General features: G+C 43.6%; 1 protein-coding gene across 5 annotated transcripts in view; it reads right to left on the bottom strand.

Moving 5' to 3' along the window:
* The window catches only part of LOC120931426 (neuronal acetylcholine receptor subunit alpha-5), a 69,550-nt gene that overhangs the window by 21,340 nt on the left and 25,058 nt on the right, over positions 1-23,152 (bottom strand). For 2 of the 5 annotated variants that reach the window (XM_040342850.1, XM_040342852.1), the window contains exons 2-4: positions 9,923-10,047; positions 4,291-4,335; positions 389-498 (exon numbers count right to left, since the gene is read on the bottom strand). In XM_040342850.1, coding sequence (XP_040198784.1) covers positions 389-498; positions 4,291-4,335; positions 9,923-10,047 — 280 coding nt within the window. Of the gene's footprint in view, positions 1-388; positions 499-4,290; positions 4,336-9,879; positions 10,048-23,152 lie in introns of those variants that run through there. The other 3 variants (XM_040342849.1, XM_040342851.1, XM_040342853.1) reach the window with 3 other exon arrangements.

The following is a 23,152-nucleotide window of genomic DNA, read 5'->3' as shown; positions in this document are numbered from 1 at the left end:
GACTGCGGGTATGCCCAATCTGACTTTTTCCATCCGAAATTCCGACGAACATGTTCTCTATTTTTTCGTTGGAAAAAAATCCTATCAAAAAATCAGTTCGTCTGTATAGAATTCCAACTCACTAAAAACAAAGGCATGCTCAGAATCAAGTCGACGTATACTCGGAAGCATTGAACTTCATTTTTCTCGGCTCATCGTAGTGCTGTACGTCACCGCATTCTCGAAAGTCGGAATTTGGTGTGACCGTGTGTATGCAAGACAACTTGAGCGAAATTCCGTTGGAAAAACCATCCGAGTTTATTCCGACGGAAAAACCGGTCGTGTGTACAGGGCATTACACTGCTGACTTTTTCAATAGTTTGTTTATGGCAAACATGCAGGTACTTACTTGTCATAGAGAACAATGTCTGGAATCCAGATAGAATCAGATGGCACTCGAATTGATGTTATTCCAGCAAACTCACTAGGAGACCACCTTAGCTTCACATCTACCCATTCCTGAAAAAAATGATAAGGAAGTAGATATGTAACACCACTGTGAAAACCTTTTAATGTCAGTTTGTGTAATAACCTCATTGAAAAATTGAAGATTGAAAGCTTTTCAATCTCCTCACTAGTGATTATATGCAAATAAGCTTCTCTGTTACAATAGCTGTCACTTCTACCATTTTAACACAAAGGGAAAAAATATATGTGTGTAGATTATGTCAAACCACTTTATGATGTGCCTGTAACACCCAATTGGTTAAGGAATGTTACAAAAGGTTGCTGTGTAAAGACTGATCTCAGAAGTGACAACTCTGATGGATGGGGAGGCAGGTATAAAAAATGTCTACAATGAAACGTGTTCAGTATGAATAATGTCACATAAGCAGTCACAGCCCGATCCGTGGTTAGAATCAGAGAAAAATCATAGAAAATGCAAGAACATTTCAAATGTACATTCAAACAAGCAAGAGAATACATTATTATACAACTGTATCTCAGAAAAATCTTGGCCATATATGAATCTTTATTTTAATTGATAAGTTAAACATATAGGATAGATAGATAGATAGATAGATAGATAGATAGATAGATAGATAGATAGATAGATAGATAGATAGATAGATAGATAGATGTGATTGGGCTGAAAAATATAAGGCAGAGCTGTCCAACTGGTAGGAAGCAGCACTTATTCAAATAAAGCCTAGTGCACACTATTATTTTATTTTTTTCATTCAACCTAGTGGGTTAAATATTAGCCTTTTTATTGATGATGTCCAAAATTCGGCCTGTGTGTACTAGGCTTTAGGCTGGCCATACACAAGTCATTTTTTATTTTATTCATCCAGCACATTGAAAAATAAAATACTTAATTCCCCAATGGAGGATTCCCTCCCACTGAGCTATTGGGTCGTCAGGGAGAGGTTATCCCCACGACCGTGTGAATGTGGTATGAATGGACAGCAACACCATTGGGGCCTTGGCGTGGCTTTGCTGCTCCCAAGTCCTGCATGGTGGACTTGGGCTAAACCAATGTGAAGTGGATGTGGTGTGTGTGAGCACAAGACCCCAGATGGCAAGTCACATTTTTTTTATTTTTTAGAAAAAAATAATGTTTTTGATATTTTTTTATTTATTTTTTTATTCTTTTTAGTTCCTTATTTTAGATATATTTTTCTTTATTTTGTCTTTCTCAATTCGTGGCAGCACCCCTCCAGGCCCATGCCTGAAGCTGTGTAAGGGGCCCCATAATTCCTGATGGCGTATCTCCCTCATTTGCATATTTGAATCGAAAATCAATGGGAGCGCCACATGCGTCCTGCGTAAATATGCGCCCACGATACGCCTGCGTAGACAAGTTACGTCGGTCGGATTAAGCCCATTTTCAGGCGTATCTAGTTTTGTGGGCACGGCGCATAGATACAACGTTGCATATTTACACTTACGCGGTGTATCTTGAGATACGTCAGCGTAAGTGCTTTGTGAATCCGGGCCAAGGTATTTATTGGCATATAACACTCACTTTTTTTACCCTGAAAATAGAGGCTAAACAGTGCCTGTGTGTTATACGCAGGGGGCTGTGGAAAGTTTTTTCCTGAAACTTCCCTCTTAAAGCTAAGGTACGTGTTATACGCCTGTGCGTGTTATACGCCGATAAATAAGGTATATACTACGCTGACTGACTTCACACTAAACTAACTACCTGCCTAATCTGCATTCATTCACTATATACGGCCGCCGTGTAAGCAGAAGCCTTATATAGTGTGGGGAGTGGACTTAGCTCCTGAGCCACGATTGACCAAAGGCATGCTTCCTTTTGGCCAATCATGGCTCTCACAGCACATCACGCTGTAATAGGCCAAAGCATGCAGGTCAGATGCAATCTCGCAGTGCGGTATGGGGCGCTCCGCCGTTTGTTCTATGAACAAACGAACACCCTATCTTTGAGTCAAACTTACATTCGACTCGAAGATCAAGACCATCCTTATATGTGACCTCATCAATAAACACCAATGGCCCAGTGCCACTGGAAGCTATGCATACCCATGCCATCACACTGCCATCCTCATGCTTTACAGATGGCATCCTGTGCTGTGGATCATGAGCTCTTCCAAGCCTTATCCACACTTTTTTCTTCCCAGTCATTCTAGTACATATTAATCTTAGTTTTATCCATTCAAAGAATGCTTTTCCAGAACTGGTGTGGCTTTATTATATGTTTTTTTGGCAAAGTCTAATCTGGCTTTTCTAATATTCAGGCTTATAAATGGTTTGCACCTTGTGTATTTGCTCTAGTGATGTCTTCTCATTATTGTAGACTTGTGAAAATGATACGTCCACCTTCTGGGGAGTGTCCTACACTTGTCCTTCACACGTCTGTATTTAGGTAAATACCATAGGTGTGTGCATCCTATTGCATTAGAGTGTGCACCCCAAAGCTCAAACACACATGCCTTTCTCTGCAGCCTCAGCTGCACGGGGAAATGAATGAATGGAAAGTGATCTGTGCTGAGTGGCTTCCTGTTCATTCACAAACTGAAGCATAATAAACACAGTTTACTATGTTTCAATTATGAATGGACACAGTGAGCGAGTGTATTCACTGTGTTCATTTAGAAAAGAAATGGGCCAGTAAATTACAAATTTACTAGCCCCTTTCCCCACTCTCCGTCCTGAATCATCCCCCGCAGCAGAAGGGGGTAGAGGAGAGGAGGGAAGCCATCAGCACTGCAGGGCCAACAAGAGGGGCAGTAGGGCGAAATGGCATTACACATAGTGATTAGGGTGGCACACCTGGGACACCCCCTGTGCACACCTATAGTAAATACCTGAAAATAACTAAAATTGTGCCCATGTCAAAATATATATGGACCTATATATATGGACCTAACTGTATGTGTGTGTATTATTGTGTATTGTGTGTGTATTATTGTACAATCATAACCACTTAAGCCCCGGACCATTTGGCTGGCCGAAGACCAGAGCACTTTTTGCGATTCAGCACTGCCACGCTTTAACTGACAATTGCGCTGTGTCTCCCAAACAAAATTGACTTCCTTTTTTCACAAATAGAGCATAATGAATTGCACATTTTTCAAAAAATGACAATTTCAGCCTAGAACTGAAGGATTTATTAAAATCTATAGCATAAATAATTAAGTCTATCTCTGGCCTACTTGAATGATTTTTGTCAAATGATTTTCTGGACTCATCTTGAAAATCCAGTACAGCAAAATAAACAATTACATGCATCATTTTATGCTCATGCAAAAACGGAAACTAGAAAATTATGAAAACGTGTCTCCAAAACTGGTTCTCGGGTTTTAGCATTAGACTACAAAGTGATACCAAGTAAATACACTCTCTGTCACTTAAGGGCCCTTTCACACGGGGCGGATCAGTAATGATCCACCCCGTGAACCTCCGTTTGCTCAACGGGGATCGCTCCGTTGATCCCCGCTGAGCCGGTGGATGACAGGGCGGTCCCCGCACACTGTGCAGGGACCGCCCTGTCTTTTCTCCGCTCTCCCCTATGGGGGGATCGGATGAACACGGACCATCTGTCCGTGTTCATCCGATCCGATCTGCAGACGGAAGGAAAAATAGGGTTTTCCTCCGTCTGCAGAAACGTAGGAATGCGGAGGTGGGCGAGATCGGGTGTCAGCGGATGTTCATCCGCTAACACCCACAATCTCATAAGGACCAATGTATGTCCCTTTTTCATCCGTAAACGGATGGATGAAAAAGCAGACATACGGTCTGCAAGTGCGAAAGGGGCCTAAAACATACAAGATGAGTACATACCTGTTTTAGCCATACATTAGTGGTCATTAGCTGATTTTTTTCATCCTGCAACAGATCAGAAACATTTTATATTAGTATATATATATACAGTATATATATATATATATATATATATATATACATATACACACCTACACACACACTGTGTAATGACATAAGAGCAGGTACAGTTAACTTTAGATAGTGTGTTATGATGAGTTGGAATGGCTAAAGCTGTCTACAAACATTAGATGGAAGGTGGCCGTATTGGCTTAGACTGGCCAGCAACAGAAGCCCTTTCTTTACACATGCAAGATTTACACATGCAGTCACCATTGCTGCCCCTCCTAAATGTGGATTTCTATTCAAATGGGCAGTTGGGGGACAATATATCACCTCCTCACCATAGCTATGAAAAGCCCACACCACCACCCCATTGCATTGTGGTTGCAGAGCAGCTGTGATGCAGCCCCATTCACTGCTTTAGCACCTGATGGATTGTATACACGTAGAAGCTATTGGGATTTGAGCACAGGTATACAGTATATTATTTCTATTGCAGTGCAGATCAGTAGTCAGACCTGAACCTAGTAGCTCTCCTACAACTTGTGTCTATGTGCCCCATATTGGCACTATATCCACTGCAGCGTTTGCAGTTTGCAGAGCAGAGTAGGGACTGGCCATAGAAGGAATACTTTGACTCAGTCAGTCAGCTTAAACATGTATTGCAATGTATGTGAATGAAAAATCCCTGTTTTTTTTCTTCCAAAGTTTGCTAGAAAGTGTAAATATAGCAGTGTGCAGAGGGTTTATGCAGAACTTTTAATGTTAACATGTGGTCACATCACTTTAGCACCTGATGGGTTATATACATGTAGAGACTATTGGGATTTCAGACCAGGTATATCTTACTTCTAGTCACCAGAATAGGTTATGTTCTGTGGCCGTACTGATTGTGACAGGGGGTATCATTTCTGGGAATTGTGTAAGGTTAAAAGGGCAGTCAGGGATACAGTAAAACAATGGCTTAACTGTCTATTTTTATCACCTTGTTTATAGTGTCACCAGCCCGGGGGGAGATTTCCACCCTACCCCCCTGCCAGCCCTCCCCTGGTAGGAACCCCCTTGCTAATTTTTCTGTTCTGGGTATGTTTTTTCTGAGCATCAGCTGCTCTGCTATACAACTAAGTGGTGCTCACACTTTATCTATATACATACATGTATCCTTTTTGGTTAATAAAACAATAATATATAGCACTAAGTGCAGCAGTGCTCCTCAATATTTACAAAATGAATTTAGTCCTCCACCCTTGGCTTGAAATAGTGCAACAAAAAGGCAGTGCAAAGATTTCTGTAAAAAGGGCAGTTGTAAAATTTGTAAAAAAATTGCCTGTCGCATTAATTACTGCGCTATTAACAAACATCCCTTTAGGTGGATTCCTCAGACCTCTTCCTCTCCATAGTGGCCATGCTTCAGAGCTGAACATAAAGAAACAAGGCAGCACACATAGCATAATCCCGTTTCTCAAATTTATTGCTATAAAATCCCCATTAATATTCACTCACAAACACAAGATGCTTGATCCCTTTTGTTATACAGTATACACAATGTCAGATATTCACTGTAAAACTGGGGTGCTAGCGGTATCTCACCACTCTGTGGATCCCCACGCTCCTTCTTGGATCAACAGGCTGATGTCACTCGATTCACACCATTTAGTCACGCCCCTAATGTTTCGTCCTTTCAACGTCTTCTGAGAAAGTGGCTAGATGGCACTATGGCACTATGGCCTCTATTTATAATTATAATTGCCTCTATTTATAATTATTCTTTAGATTACTATTTCATCAAACAACAAATAAATTCATCCCTCCGCTGTATGAGCCACAACATCTAGTGGTGACATATCGCATTGCACTTCATTATACAGGATAACAGATGATTTTACATATTTCAATTAAAATTCATTCTGTACTAATCATACATCATATATAATTCATATTACAATTACAGTGAGGGAAAAAAGTTTTTGATCCCCTGCTGATTTTGTACGCCCACTGACAAAGAAATGATCAGTCTATAATTTTAATGGTAGGTTTATTTTAACAGTGAGAGACTGAATAAAAACTAAAAAATCTCCAGAAAAATGCATTTAAAAAAAAGTTTTAAATAGATTTTTATTTTAATGAGTAAAATAAGTATTTGATCCTCTATGAATCAGCAAGATTTCTGGCTCTCAGGTGTCTTCTATACAGGTAACAAGCTGAGATTAGGAGCACTCCCATAAAGGGAGTGCTCCTAATCTCAGCTTGTTACCTGTATAAAAGACACCTATCCACAGAAGCAATCAGATTCCAATTTCTCCACCATGGCCAAGACCAATGCGATGTCCACGGATGTCAGGGACAAGATTGTAGCCCTACACAAAGCTGGAAAGGGCTACAAGACCAGACCATCGCCAAGTAGCTTGGTGAGAGGGTGACGCCGGTTGGTGTGATTATTCGCAAATGGAAGAAACACAAAATAACTGTCAATCTCCCTTGGTCTGGGGCTCATGGAGTTTCAATGATCACGATAACAGTGGGCAATCAGCCCAGAACTACACAGGAGAATCGTGTCAATGATCTCAAGGCAGCTGGGACCATAGTCATCAAGAAATCAATTGGTAACACACTATGCTGTGAAGGACTGAGATCCTGCAGCTCCCGCAAGGTCCCCCTGCTCAAGAAAGCACATGTACAGGCCCATCTGAAGTTTGTTAATGAACATCTGAATGATTAAGAGGAGAACTGGGTGAAAGTGTTGTGGTCAGATGAGACCAAAATGGAGCTATTTGACATCAACTCAACCCACCGTGTTCGGAGAAGGAGTAATGCTGCCTCTGGCCCCAACAACACCATCCCCACCGTCAAACATGGAGGTGGAAACATTAGGCTTTGGGGGTGTTTTTCTGCTAAGAGGACAGGACAACTTCACTGCATCAAAGGGACGATGGACGGGGCCAAGTAAAATGCCTTGAAAAAGTATTCATACCCCTTGACATGTTCCACATTTTGTCATGTTACAACCAAAAACGTAAATGTATTTTATTGGGATGTTGTGTGATAGACCAACAGAAAGTGGTACGTAATTGTGAAGTGGAAGGAAAATTATAAATGGTTTTCAATTTATCATTTATGCATTTGTATTCAGCCCCCCTTAGTCAATACTTTGTAGAACACCTTTTGCTGCAGATGCATCTGCAAGCCCTTTTGGGTATGTCTCTCCCAGCTTTGCACATCTAAAGAGTGACATTTTTGCCCATTCTTCTTTATAAAATAAATCAAGCTCTGTCAGATTGGATGGAAAGCTATTTTTAAGTCTTGCCACAGATTCTCAATTGGAATTAGGTCTGGACTTTGACTGGGCCATTCTAACACATACATGCATATGCTTATCTATCTAAACCATTCCATTGTAGCTCTGGTTGTATGTTTGTGAACCTCCCCCCAAGTCTCAAGACTTTTGCAGACCCTAAAAGGTTTTCTTTTAAGATTGCCCTGTATTTGGGTAAATCCATCTTCCCATCAACTCTGACCAGCTTCACTGTCCCTGCTAAAGAAAAGCACCCCACACATGGTGTGCTTAAGGTGATGTGCAGTGTTTCTTTTTCGCCACACATTAGTTCAGTTTTGGTGTCATTTGACCATAGCACCTTCTTCGACATGTTTGCTGTGTCCCTCACATGGCTTCTCACAGACTGCAAACAGAACTTCTTATGGCTTTCTTTATTATTAGTGGGGACATGCAAGCGTGGAGCCGCACACACAGGCTCCTGCCGATGAGATGAATGGGAGAGAGAGAGGATGGATGAATGAGAGTTGCAGAGGAGACAGCAAGAGAATGGGGAAGAGACCCAGTTCTAGTGCCCTGTCCCTCTGATCTGCCCCCAGTGCCCTGTCCCTCTGGTCTGACCCCAGTGCCCTGTCCCTCTGGTCTGACCCCAGTGCCCTGTCCCTCTGGTCTGACCCCAGTGCCCTGTCCCATTTTGTTAAAGTTGTTGTTGATAATATTTAATTTTGTAACTTGATTCTGCATAAAACATTTAACAGTGTCATTCCATGAGATAATCTACGAGGGCGTGTTTACGGGTGCAATTAAGCGCAGGGCAGTGTATGAATTAGGTGGGGCAACTGGTGGCGAGTAACTCTTGAGGATTGGCTAGTAGCTCAGGACTTGAAAACCTGGTATATAGCCTTATAAAGAGGCATGACTTTATTTATCAGAGCTTTCCAGGCTGTAATAGTCAGAGCAGTACATTTCTTCTGAGAAAGAATAATGCTTTTAATGGCATTCCGGGCATTTCCTGGAGATTTCGGATCACCTTTGTAGGGGCCAAGGAGTCAACCAATCCCAGCAAGCAAATCTCCCAAGTGAGGATTATGTGTAATGTCGTGATAGTGTTTACACATTGTACTACATTGAGCCAGAATTGTTGTATTTCTGTACAATCCCAAAATACATAAATTAAATCCACATTGGAGGAATTACATTGCCAACAACTAGGCGACTGGAAGAGAAATACTTTAGCCAAACTAGTAGGGGTTAAATAAATTCTGTGCAAGAATTTATATTGGATAAGGTGGTCTCCTGCGGACACCAGTCGAGTAAATGGGGAGTCCCCAATTTTGTCCCAGTCATCACCATCCATGCTAGGAAAATGATTTAACCAAGCATTACAAGAGGGCAGGAAAAGTATGGCAGTATCAATAAATAATTGTTTAGATATGGATTATAGCTCCTTTTTTAAGGTGTCATCCTTTAGTAAAGCCTCCAAGTCACCCATTACTATACCTGAGAAGCAGAACTGAGCCTAGAAGGCGTATCTGAACTTCAGGTAGCGGAAGAGGTGAGAGTTGGGCAATCCAAATTGGGATTTTAAAGATTTAAAAGCAAGCAGTATCCCATTCCGCACAACAGATCCTACCGTTTTTTAAACCAAATTTAGTCCAAATAATGGGCTCTGGAATGGGCTCTGTAACTGAGAGGGCATATAAAGAGAAACTACACTATAACCTCCAATCTCTGCCCACCTAGTCACCTCCCAAAGCCTGAATTGTGGCTCGCATGGATACAGTGAAAGGATAGGGGATCCTAGCTCCTCAGAATACCAAATGAGACAATGCCTCATAGGAGCCAACAACAGTTGCCTCGAAAGACAATGCCACATCATCATCTGGAAGAGTCAGCCACCTATGGGCATGCTCTGCCAGAAAGTAACGGGAGAATTTGAGAACCGTCAGACCCCCCTCCTCCATGAGAAAATTACATTTTGGGGGATGTTCTGTATACACACTGTGTACAGAAGGCCTGCAGGTTTCCATATTGTATTACATTTTACAGAATATTTCAGAGGCTGCAGATTGAAAAGGAAAGGCAATTTTTAATAACATGACATTACAATATGGTCTGTGTAGCAATTGTATATGCTACATTTTTTAATTGCCATTTTTATTTTTCACAAAAGTAGAGTTTAATCAGCTTTACAAAGAGAGCTCTTTTAATAAAATTAAGATCATTAATAAAATATAAACTCTTTTCCGCTTTTATCATAATAAAATATGTCATACATACTACATCCACAAGCTGAGTAATAGCAAGACCAAACTTCACTTTCACTGTGTCATTCAAGTTTTCGACTGGACGAACCCACTTCTGGTAATCTTGTTGTTGAAATAAATATTTGAATAATCTATCTTCACACTTTGCTATAAAAGAAGGTTCAGATATTCCTATTCCTAAAAAAACAAAACAAAAAAACAATTATTAGTTTAACCACTTGCCTCCCAAGCCAATTCTGACACTTCTTTCCGACATGTAAAATCCTTAATATTTTTTGCTAGAAAATTACTCAGGACCCCCAAACATTATGGGGCAGATCCACATACATCTGCGTGGGCGCAGCGTATGTGAGATACGCTACGCTGCTGTAACTTACTTTTCTTTTCTTTGAATCCTGAAAGAATTCACACCGTAAGTTACGGCGGCTTAGTGTATCTCTCGCGGCGTAAGGGCGCGGAATTCAAATTGGGTGGGTAGGGGGCGTGTTTCATTTAAATGAAGCGCGTCCCTGCGCCGAACAAACTGCGCATTCCCCGTCCGTCAAAACTCCCAGGGTGCATTGCTCCAAATGACGTCGCAAGGACGTCATTGTTTTTGACGTGAACGTAAATGGCGTCCATCCCCATTCACGGACGACTTACGCAAACGACATAAACATTTCAAAATTATATGCGGGAACGACGGCCATACTTAACATTGAGTACGCCACCAGATAGCAGCTTTAACTATACGCCGGAAAAAGCCGAACGGAAACGACGTAAAAAAATGCGACGGCCGCTTGTACGTTCGTGGATCGTCGGAAATAGCTAATTTGCATACTCGACGCAGATAACGACGAAAACGCCACCTAGCGGACGTCGAAAAATTGCATCTAAGATCCGAAGGCGTACAAAGAGGTATGCCTGTCGGATCTAACCCAGATGCCGTCGTAGCTTGTTTTGAGGATTCAAAACAAAGATACGACGCGGGAATTTTGAAATTACGCCGGCGTATCAATAGATAAGCCAGCGTACTTTCTTTGTGGATCTACCCCTATATATATTATTTTAGCAGAGACACTCTTTTTATGCCACGCGGGATCTGCGCAGGAATTTTTCAAACGCGATTGTTTTGGAATAAAACTATTTTCATAATCTGGGATAAAAACAAAACACAATATTTATTCAATTTTTTTTGTATAATGTGAGATATGATTTTATGTCAAGTGAATAGATATCTAACATGTCACGCTTTAAAATTCCTATTCATCACATGGCCGCGAAGAACGGGTAGATTGCAATCAATGCATTGCCGACTCCCAATGTAGAGGTTTGAAGAGATACTAAAAGAGTGAGTCCTATGGATTTGGTCATATGCATATACAGAAAATCTGGGTCCAAGAACATATTGTGTGGCCTATGCGTTACAAGTATGACCAATTTTAGGTCTAAACTAAATGAGAAAATTATAGTTTTTTGGCCTGAAATAAGCTGTGATTATTCAAGTAAGATCACAAAATTCCTAAATTTGCGTTGCTTGGCATGGCTATTATTGGCAAAATGACACCATTTAGCAACTGCTTTAATAGTGCAGGTTGTTGCAGCTAATTGCAAAAATTATATTTGGTTATATGCAAACACTGCGTTTGTGATTTGGACCGACTGCACAGTTGTAGTCTGTGCATCTATTGATTAAAATGTCAGGCTTGTTCCTTATTTAAAGAGCTATTGTCTATTAGTATTCACATTGCAATATTTGCTTGGATGGCTGCAGGCTTTGATAGTAATGCAAAGGATCTGAAAAAAAGTTGAATGATTTGTAAAATTTGAGAGTAAAATGTGTGGTCTATTTTTTGCCTACTCTTCCCTTACAAATTGTAAGCCAAATATTAAATCAGATTGTGTGAACTATTTTCACTAACATGTGTAGGGGTGCTGCCCGAAGCAATAATGGGTCTAGTTTAATTTAAGATTGCAGCTAGGCTTTAGTTGGCCTGAGCTTGGATTACTATTTGTTTGTTACAGGGGACTGTTTCTCAGCAGATGCCCCAAGAAGCAGCACTGCTAAAGGTATAAATATTTATGTCTCCATGGCCAACCACTAGGAGATGTATTGCTGGTGGTGCATGCTAGGGAGGATATAAATATCTAAAGCAACCTTTCAGAAAGGTACTTAAAGCGGGGGTTCACCCTATCGACGGGAAAATTTTTTTTATTTTTTATTTTACCTTAAAATCAGGCATTGTAGCGCGAGCTACAGTATGCCTGTCACGAATTTTTTACCGCCGTACTCACCTTGTAGTCGTCCATCGAAGATTCCGGGGAATGGGCGTGCCTATGGAGACGGAGGATGATTGACGGCCGGCTCTGGCGCGTCACGCTTCTCCGGAAATAGCCAAAATAGGCTCGGTCTTCACGACGCGTGCGCATAGCCTGTGCGCAGGCGCCGTGAAGAGCCGAGACCTACTCCGGCTGTCTTCGGGGAGAGTGACGTGCCAGGGCCGGCCGTCAATCATCCTCCCTCTCCATAGGCACGCCCATTCCCCGCGGGAGCCGGAATCTACGATGGACGACTACAAGGTGAGTACGGGGTTAAAAAAATCGGGACAGGCATACTGTAGCTCGCGCTACAATGCCTGTCTCGATGGTAAAATGTGTCGGGGGGGGTGAACTACCGCTTTAAAGAGGAGTTCCACCCAAAAATGGAACTCCTTACATGCCACATTTGGCATGTAATTTTTTTTTGGGGGGGAGTGGGGGCTTCAGGAGAAGGGGACTTCCTGTCCCACTTCCTCCCTCCGCCGAGGGGCTGCAAAGGCGATAGGTCATATTGCCTTTTGGCAGCCCCTCCCTGTAGGCGATCGCCTGGGGCACGTGACAGGTCCCAGGCGATCGCCTGTCCAATCAAACAGCGCAGCGCCGGGCCGCACGCGCATGCGCAGTGCCGCTCGTGCATGCGCAGTGGGTGCCCGGCCGTGAAGCCGAAAGCTGTCACGTCTGGGTGCCCACAGTGACAATGAAGACGCCGGCCGGGGAGCGGGGGAGAGGAGCGGACCCCCGGCCGGCGCGTCGCTGGAACGCTGGAGCAGGTAAGTGTCAGTTTATTAAAAGCCAGCAGCTACACTTTTTGTAGCTGCTGACTTTTAATAAACTTAAAAAATGGGTGGAAAACCCCTTTAACTCCTGGGCTTTTTCCAGAGAAGGAGGCAGTGTTGTATGTATGCTACCTGCAGAGACCCTTTACTAGAAGTGAGACCCTTTTGGGCATTAAGTGTCGTAAACCTCTCTCCTTGAGTTTATTGTATATAATAAACTCCATGAATGTTCAAAAATTACTCACAGACAATCTTTTCGACCCCCACAAAGAGAGAGAGAGAGAGAGAGAGACTTGTAAAGCGCAACACATGCGAACTGAATCGCCTCTGGGTCAAACATTCCAATTTGAAGAATCTCCAGTGATGCATGACTTTCTTCCACCCAGCCTCGGGGCTTTTTACCAATTTGATATGGACCTACTATATACGTTTCCCAGGTTGAAACAACAAATACTTTAAACCCCCCAACTCCTATATTGGAATTTCAATGGTGGGCCTGACATTATACAATACATCTTATCACCCAGTATATCCACTTGATTGGAATAGGCAAAGCCATAGCAAGGTCTGTGTACACCTCGAATAAGCTCAATATAATAATTCCCTGAAAACCTGCCGCAACAGATTTGAGATTCAAGCCATTCAACTTAACGAAAAAGCATTTACTGTGCCTCCTACCAATTTATGGGTTCAAAATGGCCAAGAATTACACACCTGACTTCTCCTACATGCATTTTCCACCTGCCCTTTTGGAATGCCCTACACCATTTCTTGACCATTTACAATCACTTAAAAAATTCCACTACAACTTCTCATGGTTTGAGAATCTATGCTCATGTAGGGCTACCCCCTCAGGAGCCGCTGGTTAGGTTGGGACGGCATGATTATGTTACCTCTGTGATGTGTCTAGGGATGATGATGATGATGCAATAACGAAATGTCCAAACAGCAGGGTGTCGTTTTCTGTGCTTTTATTTCTTGCCCAACATGGCAAATGGTTAACTCAAAGTAGAAAGAAATAGGTTGGTGAAAGGAAAATTTGCAGATTCAGGCCTATGGATAAACGGAAGCAGTCCTGCCTCCAATGGGACTTTAACTCACGTCGCCACTCCAGCCAGAGTGGGTAAAGCGTACCTGGACAGGCCTCTCTCACTTAGAACTTCTGGGAAGGATCAAGTCTCTGCCACTGACTTGGCTCTAGTAGAACTTAGAATTTGTAGTGAGACCTCTGCCAAAGGCCCTTTACTCAGGAACATGAATAGTAGAGCGAATCCTCCCAGTAAATATAATTTAAATGGATCTTCTAAGCCCTGTTGGATCACCTGCCTCCGGGCTCACCTCAGACCGACTCCCCACCGAACAGCATAACTCGCTTGGGATCTTCCACATGAAGTGTGGAGACCCAGTAAGTCACTGGGGCCCCTTTACAGCTTTAGTTGCTCCGAGCCATAAGGGCCCAGAGTCAGGAAATCCGCGTAGCACATGCGCCCCGGCCTAATAGGCCATCTCGCCGAGGCCTGTGATGTGCGCACACCCTAAAGGTGGGTGCCGCACCTGGAACCAGGAACGGGTGAAGAACCCCACAAAATGGCGTCTGCCACAGAAATACCCTCCCCAGCATGCCCCGCGAGGGAAACACTCCTCTGATTGGCTGCTGGAGAAAGGCGCCTCTGCGTGGACCCCTCTGGCGCCACCTGCTATCCAAAGATGGAACAGTATCTTTGGAACACAGAATGAAACCGTAGGAAGCCCAGCACGGCAGAAACCCAATTTAAACGAATCAACATGGATGATAGCAAAATAACTCTCTCATCCCCCCTCTAAATTTGACATAGCACCTGTACCAAAAGTACACAGGCGCTACACTCAGATGAAGGCCTTCTCAGACATGCCCTGTCATTTATCTATGCCTGCTTAATTATGCCATACCCTGACCACATTCAGAATGGCCAGGGAACATGGCTTAAAGCGGGGGTTCACCCTTAGAGGGCACTTTTCCCCCTTCGCTTCCTGCTCGTTATTACTAGGGGAATCGGCTATTTATTTTAAAATATGTGCAGTACTTACCCGTTTACGAGATGCATCCTCTCCGTCGCTTCCGGGTATGGGCTTCGGGAATGGGCGTTCCTTCTTGATTGACAGGTTTCCGAGAGGCTTCCGACGGTCGCATCCATCTCGTCACGATTTTCCGAAAGAAGCCGAACGTCGGTGCGCAGGCGCAGTATAGAGCCGCACCGACGTTCGGCTTCTTTCGGCTACGAGTGACGCGATGGATGCGACCGTCGGAAGCCTCTCGGAAGAATGTCAATCAAGAAGGAACGCCCGCTCCCGAAGACCATACCCGGAAGCGACGGAAGAAGATGCAGCTCGAAAACGGGTAAGTACTGCACCTATTTTAATACAAATAGCCGATTCCCCTAGACCGAACGAGCAGGAATCTAGGGGAAGAAAAAAAAAAAATTTAGAAATGGGTGAACTCCCGCTTTAAACATTACTTTCTCCCTAGAGCAACTTTCAAATCATCAATCTGTACCAGGATACAAGAGTGTAATAAAAGATCATCACAAGGTGATAACAGAGCATCTCTTCCACACATCTTCTTCCACGTCACTAACTTTAATATGCCTGCAGATCTCTTCCTTCTACACCATAACACCATCCCCACTAAAACTTCTTAGGAATCAATCTTAAGACACCTCCGAAATGTTGTTAAGGCCAACATCTCTGCCTGCTAGTGGGAGGCTCCCCTCCGTCCATCCAGATAGAGCTTAATAGGGTAGATGGTAAACAGAGAATAGAGAACCTGACTGACAGAGAAAAACTCGGCATATGTTTATATACTCAAACAAGGACCAAATGCATTATGTTTGGAGTAGAAAGGGAGGCAAAATAACCTTACTAATTCCCATAACTTGCCTCCTTCTTCTTTTAGTCAAAATCACACTTCCTGTCCCTCGGTGGCTCCCCCTACTCTCTTCATCCCTGCCATTAAGCCATTTTTCCCAGATTCCCCTGCTTACATCCCGATCCACACATTTATTCTTAACCAAGGGAAGCCATAGCCCCCTGACTTACAACACAGTCTGTTATAACACCCCCTCTTCTTTGCTGTATTTGCCCGAAACTAAAAAAAAAAAAAGATCTGAATCAGTGAGCTTGACACAAAGAACAGATACTCCCTGAATTTTCTCTATACTGACAATCACAAAATGAAATGTGCAAGTAATGGATTTCACTCCACAGCCACTATGCTTACCGAAAATAATATGGCTCTGTATACACTCCAGATGTCTTTGTCAAACTATATCAGTCATCTTATAATGACCAGTCTTTTACATGTATATGACCTCGTTAATACATAAATAAAGCATTTAAAAAAAAATCTGACTCAGGATATAGACATACAAATTCCTTGTACAGAAGTCTACCTTAACAAAGGTACAGGTTTGTACTTACAGCTTCTCTGCTTTCTAAATGGCATAACACTTATGAAATACAGACATCATACAGTATATTTACAATAAAAACTCTTTATATAAATTGAAGATTCAAAGTTCCAATCTATACAGTAATCTATCTTTCTTTGTAAAATGAATCCTTTAGGATTCATCTGTTATTGCTTAGTTATTCCTTAGTTTACAAGTCACATCCAGGATAAGAAAAGGTTCAGTGTATAAGTCAACCCTCAAACTGAGCAGAAATATAGGCTGTTCATGGCACTGGCCACATTTAACACATAACAAATACATTCTGACTTGTTTATGTTATTAAGAATGAAGCCTCATTTAAAGCCCCACTCCAAGCTGCTGTTAAATATACCCATGTGGGGGGAATCACCCAATGCTATGCATGGGTTGAATTCCCCTTTTGCTTGAAGCAAAACAAAAAAGTACAAATGCTTACTCTATTCTTCACTCCACTGGCAGCCTGCGCTCTATTTCACTGTTCAATGTTGTTGAATGTGGACAGGCCTTTACTGTCCCCCCATACAATGCAGGAATTATGGTCCTGCATTGTACGTGATAATATCACAGACTTAAGTGAGGTGGCTTTGGGAGACTGGCCACACAGATAGGAGAAAACCTGCAAGGGAAAGAAAAAGGTAAGTATTTGTACTCATTCCTTTCCCACTAAGGCCGCGTACACACGGTCGGTCAAAACCGATGAAAACGGACTGAAGGACCTTTTTTTAATCGGACCAAACCGACCGTGTGTGGGCCCCATCGGTCAGTTATCCTTCGGTCAAAAAATGTAGAACTTGCTTTAAAATTGAACCGATGGACGCCTAACCGATAGGTCAAAACAGACGGTTAGTATGCAAAAGCATCTGTTAAAAATCCACGAATGCTCAGAATCAAGTCGACGCATGCTTGGAAGCATTGAAATTCATTTTTTCCAGCACGTTGTTGTGTTTTACGTCAGCGCGTTCTGACCCGATCGGTTATTTAACCTATGGTGTGTAGGCACATCAGACCATCAGTCAGCTTCATCGGTTAACCGATGACAACGGTCCTTCGGACCGTTCTCATCAGATGGACTGATCGTGTGTACAGGGCTTTAGCCAAACAAGCATTGAACCTATGCAGTGTGAGGAAGACCTCACTACATGAATACATTTAACAGCAACCTAAAGTTATTCTCCAAAAAACAGACCGAATAAATAAACACTTAACATGCTATTGAACACATTCACCTATCAACCTCTTAAAGGTTGCGGTTTAGCATCTCTGTGCCTAAGTCCCTAAATGCACCCTCACTGCTATTATAAGGGATATTTTTATAAAGAGTGCAACAGTGACTACATCATAGGTATATAAAGGAGAAAGGAGTTGGGATTAGTAGAGAAGACCCTCAAAGTGTATCTAAACTCAAAAACAACTGTTTAGTATACTTCAGATTTTTTCCTTATTTTGTCCTGGGAATTATGCAAATTACACACTCCCATTTCCTGGATGGCTGAGTACACTCGATTCTTCACTGTATCCATGGAGAGAGTCATGGTTGTTACCCAGGCTGAACTACAATGATTTTTTGCCTTTGTTCGTCTCCATTACGTTAAAGGAGAAGTCCAGCCAAACCTCATTTGGCTGGACTTCTCCTATTGATTACAGAAGTGAAGTTAGTTTTGCACTCCTGTGATCCATTTTCAGCAGAAATCGGGCCGATGTCCGCTCTCCGCTGACGTGACGGATTTCAATCTAGCTAATAGGCCATCACGGCAATAAAGTCTCTTTAAAGAATGTGGAGATATCACATTTTGTTGTCCTCTAAAGTTTAACATAGAGGGGTTGATTTTCTAAAGCTGGAGTGAGTGAGTGAGTGAGTGAGTGAGTGAGTGAGTGAGTGAGTGACTTATATAGCGCAGCAAATGCGAACTTAATCGCCTCAAGGCGCTTGACATCCAGAGTCGTACCGGTCCTTCAGAAGAGGTGGGTCTTTAGTTTTTTCCTAAAGGCCCGATGGTTTTCCTCCAGGCGGATGGTAGTGGGTAGAGCATTCCAGAGCCGAGGTCCTTGGACCGAAAATCTGCGTTCTCCCTTCGATTTGTAGCGGGATTTAGGAATTTGGAGAAGGTTTTGGTTGGTTGATCGGAGCACGCGCTTGGTGACGTAGGGTTTTATTTTCTCGCTTAAGTATTGTGGAGCGTTCCCATGTATACATTTGTGGGTGAGGCAGAGTGTCTTGAATGTCACCCTGTCCTGTACGGACAGCCAGTGGAGGGATCTCAAGGCCGGGGAGACTGATTCCCACGACTTTTTACCTGTTACCAGTCTGGCTGCCGTGTTCTGGACGACTTGTAGACGTGACATCTGGTATTTCGGTAGTCCTAAATAGAGCGAATTTGCGTAGTCGAGTCGTGAATTGATGATAGTTCCAACCACTACAGCTCTGTCTTCTTCCGGGATGAAGGGGATGAGTCTACGTAGCATGCGGAGCAGATGATGAGAACTGCTGACAACTGATCCTATTTGTGCATCCATCGTCATGTCTGCGTCAAAGATGACTCCGAGGCTTTTGACCTTGTTGCTTGGCGCAATGGTTTGTCCGAGGATGGTGGGTGGTATCCATGTGGTCCTAGAAATGGATTTCCTATTTGCGTGTAGGGTGAGTAGCTCTGTTTTGGATCCGTTGAGTTTGAGGGAGCTTTCAGTCATCCAATTGTCGATCAGTGTGAGGCATTTTCCAAGTTCATGAAATTGTTCTTTTTTGTTGGTGATTCGAAGGTAAAGCTGCGTGTCGTCAGCATAGGTAGCGCAGGTCCTGTTTGCTGATGATTTTGAGGAGCGGGCGGATGTAGATGTTGAAGAGTACGGGTGAGAGGGGCGATCCTTGCGGGACTCCGCATGTAACGGTCCGTGTTTCTGATGTAAAACCTCCAAGTTTCACGGTCTGAGTGCGATTTCCTAGGAAAGATGCGAACCACGGTAGGGCCGCGTCTGAGACTCCTGCTACTTCCTTGAGTCGTGTGAGCAATATGTTGTGGTCTACCGTGTCGAAGGCTGCGCTAAGGTCCAGCAGCACTAGGAGACAGGATTCTCCATCATCTGCTGCTTCGAGGGCGTCATCCCATATCTTGAGAAGAGCCGTTTCTGTGCCGTGGCCTGGGCGAAAACCTGATTGTAGAGGATCTAGGAGTTTGTGATCGTCCAGGTGTGGCTGAAGCTGTTGTACTACTGCTTTCTCCATGATCTTGGAGATCGTGTTGAGGCTTGTTACCGGTCTGCGCTGGTTTGGGTCTTTCGGGTCGAGGTTGGGTTTCTTTAAGAGGGGTTTTATTATGCCTTGCTTGAGGTTGTTAGGGACTATCCCTTCCCTGAATGATTGGTTTATGATGTGCGTTATGGTGGGTGCCAAAATGTCCGTGCATTCTTTCAAAAGTTTTGTAGGAACGATGTCATTGGGTGATGTGTTGTCTCGGAGGCTTCCGATGATGTTTTTTGTGGTGTCGATTGTAATTGGGACCAGCTCAAAAATCGTCGATCGTGGGTTATTTATGTTGATTTCTTCTTCTAGCTGTATCTGAATGTGGTTGGTGTGCTTTTTCTGTTGAACTGTTGCCCGAATCGTTTCGATTTTGTCGATGAAAAAGTCAGATAGCTCATTGCAGAATTCCTGTGTTTCACTTGCAGGGGGGTCCAAGCAGGAGGGGTTCATAGTCTTAGCGACTAGTTTAAAAAGTTCCCGTGGACGGTTTAGGGCTTTGGAGATGGTGTGTGCGAAATGGTCTTTTTTAGCTTTAAAAATCGCTTTGTGGTAGTTCTTGGTGAGGATTTTGTACTTTGTGAGGTTTTCTTTTGATGGGTTCCTCCTCCAGGCTCCTTCAGCTCTTCTGCGATCCTGTTTCAGTAGAGTGAGAGTGTCGTTGAACCAGCCCGAGTTGTTTTTCCGGCTGAGAGCTCTGCGTTTCGGAGCGACTGTGTCTGCTGTTTGTAGTAACGCTTTGTTTAAAGCGTTGAGTGTTTGTTCCGTTGAGTGGTTCCGATTTAGTACTTCTATTTTTGTCGCTAGGGTGGTTTTGAAGAGCTCAGAGTGTAGTTTCTTCTGCGATCTTGCCCAGTGTATAGTTGTAGGGGGTTTGGGTTTTTGAAAGATGGTATCGGTGGTTAATATGAATTTGATGGCGTGGTGGTCCGTCCAAGGTAAAGGTCTGTTGTCCAATTTTCTGATAATCACGTTTTGTTTGAAGATGAGGTCCAAAGTGTGACCTGACGTATGTGTTGAAGTCTTTATCAGTTGCTGCAGACCGCGTTCTTCGAGTTGGTCGATGCAGGCGGTAGCGATGGGATCCTGAGTTGAGTTAGCCCAGAGGTTGAAGTCCCCAAGTAGCAGCAGGTTTTTAGTTTTCAAGGTGTATGTCGAGAAGAATTCGGTGAAGGGAGTGAGGAGATGCGTCTTTGGACCAGGCGGTCTGTAGCATAGTAGTATGTGGACGGTTTCCTCGGGTGTTGTTTGAAGTTGCAGGGTGAGTGTTTCCATAAAGGGCAGTGAGTTCTGTAGAGTAGTTTTGGTGAGAGCGAGGTGGGATTTGTAGATCACTGCAAGGCCTCCTCCTCTTTGTCCTGTTCTATGCTCGGTTAGGATGCTATAATTTTCGGGTACCAATTCTGCTAGGACGGGGTTACAGTCGGGTGTTAGCCAACTTTCCGTGATAAAGAGGCAATCTGTGTTGTGTTGGACGACGAAGTCGTGGATTTCCTTTCTGTGCTTGACTGCAGATCTTGTGTTGATCAGGGCGCATTCTAAGTGTTGTAGTCGCTGCGGTGGCTTCTCGTTTTTTGGGTTTGGTTGGCGGTGGATTCTTAGAAGTTGTTCTTTCCGTAGTGTTTTTTGAATGGAGGTTGGTAGCGTTGCGGCCGCCTTCCTTAAGTTGCGGAGGGTGTCCGCTGCGTACTTGAAGAAGAGCATGGTGGGAGATGACTTGTTGGAGATGTGCTGATACTGTGGTCCTGTTGATCCAACGATGATGAGGATGGTGGACGGGAGGGGGGAATTGATGATGTTCCCGGAAGGTCCCGTTGACTTCGCTCGGTGCCAGTGATGTGGATCGGCGAGATTGCTGCAAAAAAAAGAAGATGGTGGCCCGGAGAGTGCAAAATGTGGTGCAGCTCTGCGTAGAAACCAATCGGCGTCCAGGTTCTTTTGGTAATGCTTAATTGCACCGCTGCACCAGATTTTGCACTCTCCACTTTCCTAAATCTATCAAATTGATTTGACAGGGTAGAGTCTTGCAGTTTGTTAATTTCCAGGAGAGGCTTTATCCTAACAAAATATAGTTCTTCTTTATGGGATGAGGATTCTCACCCTATAAATCCACAAGCCAACATAAAGCAGTTTTTTTTTTATGTAAGGATGTTATTTTAAACCTAATTTCCTGTTCTTAGAGAGCCATCATAAGTCAATACAAAGCATATTATATTATACTTGGTAAAACTTACATTCTGCTGACAATTACTGAGAACAATTATGCCTCCTCAGATGGAAAAATTAGAGAAGGGGAGAGAAGGGGAAAACGCTATTTATAGACCTAGGGCCAGATTCACAAAGGTTAGCGGATCTTTAGATCCATGTAACCTATGTGTTTTAAGATCCGCCCTCGCAAGTTTGTGAGGAAAGTGTCAAATTCACAACACACTTACCTCCAAACTTGCGACGGCGGATCCTAACTCCCCCGGCGGAATTCTAATTCCGCGGCTGGGGGAGTGTACTATTTAAATCAGGCGCGCTCCCGCGGCGATTTAAATACGCATGCGCCGTCCGGGGAATTTCCCGGCGTGCATTGCTCCCACTGACGTCAATAGGACGTCAGTGGTTGCGACGTGAGCGGGACTTGCGACGCGCGTGTTCGTGAATCGGCGTACGCAAACGACGTAGGAAATTTCAAATTCGACGCGGGAACGACGGCCATACTTAACAATACTTACCCCTGCTTTTAGCAGGGGTAAGTATACGACGGGTACCGCGCTACGGAAACGACGTAAGAACACAGCGTCGGGTCCGCGTACGTTCGTGAATTTCGCGTATCTCGCTGATTTACATATTATTCAGTGTAAATCAGCGGGAACGCCCCCGGCGCCATTTTTAAATCCAAAAAAATATCCGACAGTGTAACACAGTGTGACACTGTCGGATCTCAGCCCTATCTATGCGTAACTGGTTCTATGAATCAGGTGCATAGATAGGACCAGTAAAAATCAGAGATACGATGGTGTATCTGTAGATACACCGTCGTATCTCTTTGTGAATCTGGCCCAAAGAGTATGTGCTCAAAGTGCACTTATTGGGCCAGATTCACAAAGAGATACGACGGTGTATCTACAGATACACCATCGTATCTCTGATTTTTACTGGTCCTATCTATGCACCTGATTCATAGAACCAGTTACGCATAGATAGGGCTGAGATCCGACAGTGTCACACTGTGTTACACTGTCGGATCTTTTTTTGGATTTAAAAATGGCACTGAATAATATGTAAATCAGCGAGATACGCGAAATTCACGAACGTACGCGGACCCGACGCTGTGTCCTTACGTCGTTTCCGTAGCGCGGTACCCGTCGTATACTTACCCCTGCTAAAAGCAGGGGTAAGTATTGTTAAGTATGGCCGTCGTTCCCGCGTCGAATTTGAAATTTCCTACGTCGTTTGCGTACGCCGATTCACGAACACGCGCGTCGCAAGTCCCGCTCACGTCGCAACCACTGACGTCC

The sequence above is a fragment of the Rana temporaria genome, chromosome 3 (assembly GCF_905171775.1).
Source record: "Rana temporaria chromosome 3, aRanTem1.1, whole genome shotgun sequence".
Taxonomy (NCBI): Eukaryota; Metazoa; Chordata; class Amphibia; order Anura; family Ranidae; genus Rana; species Rana temporaria.
This window is presented reverse-complemented; position numbering and strand designations above follow the sequence as displayed.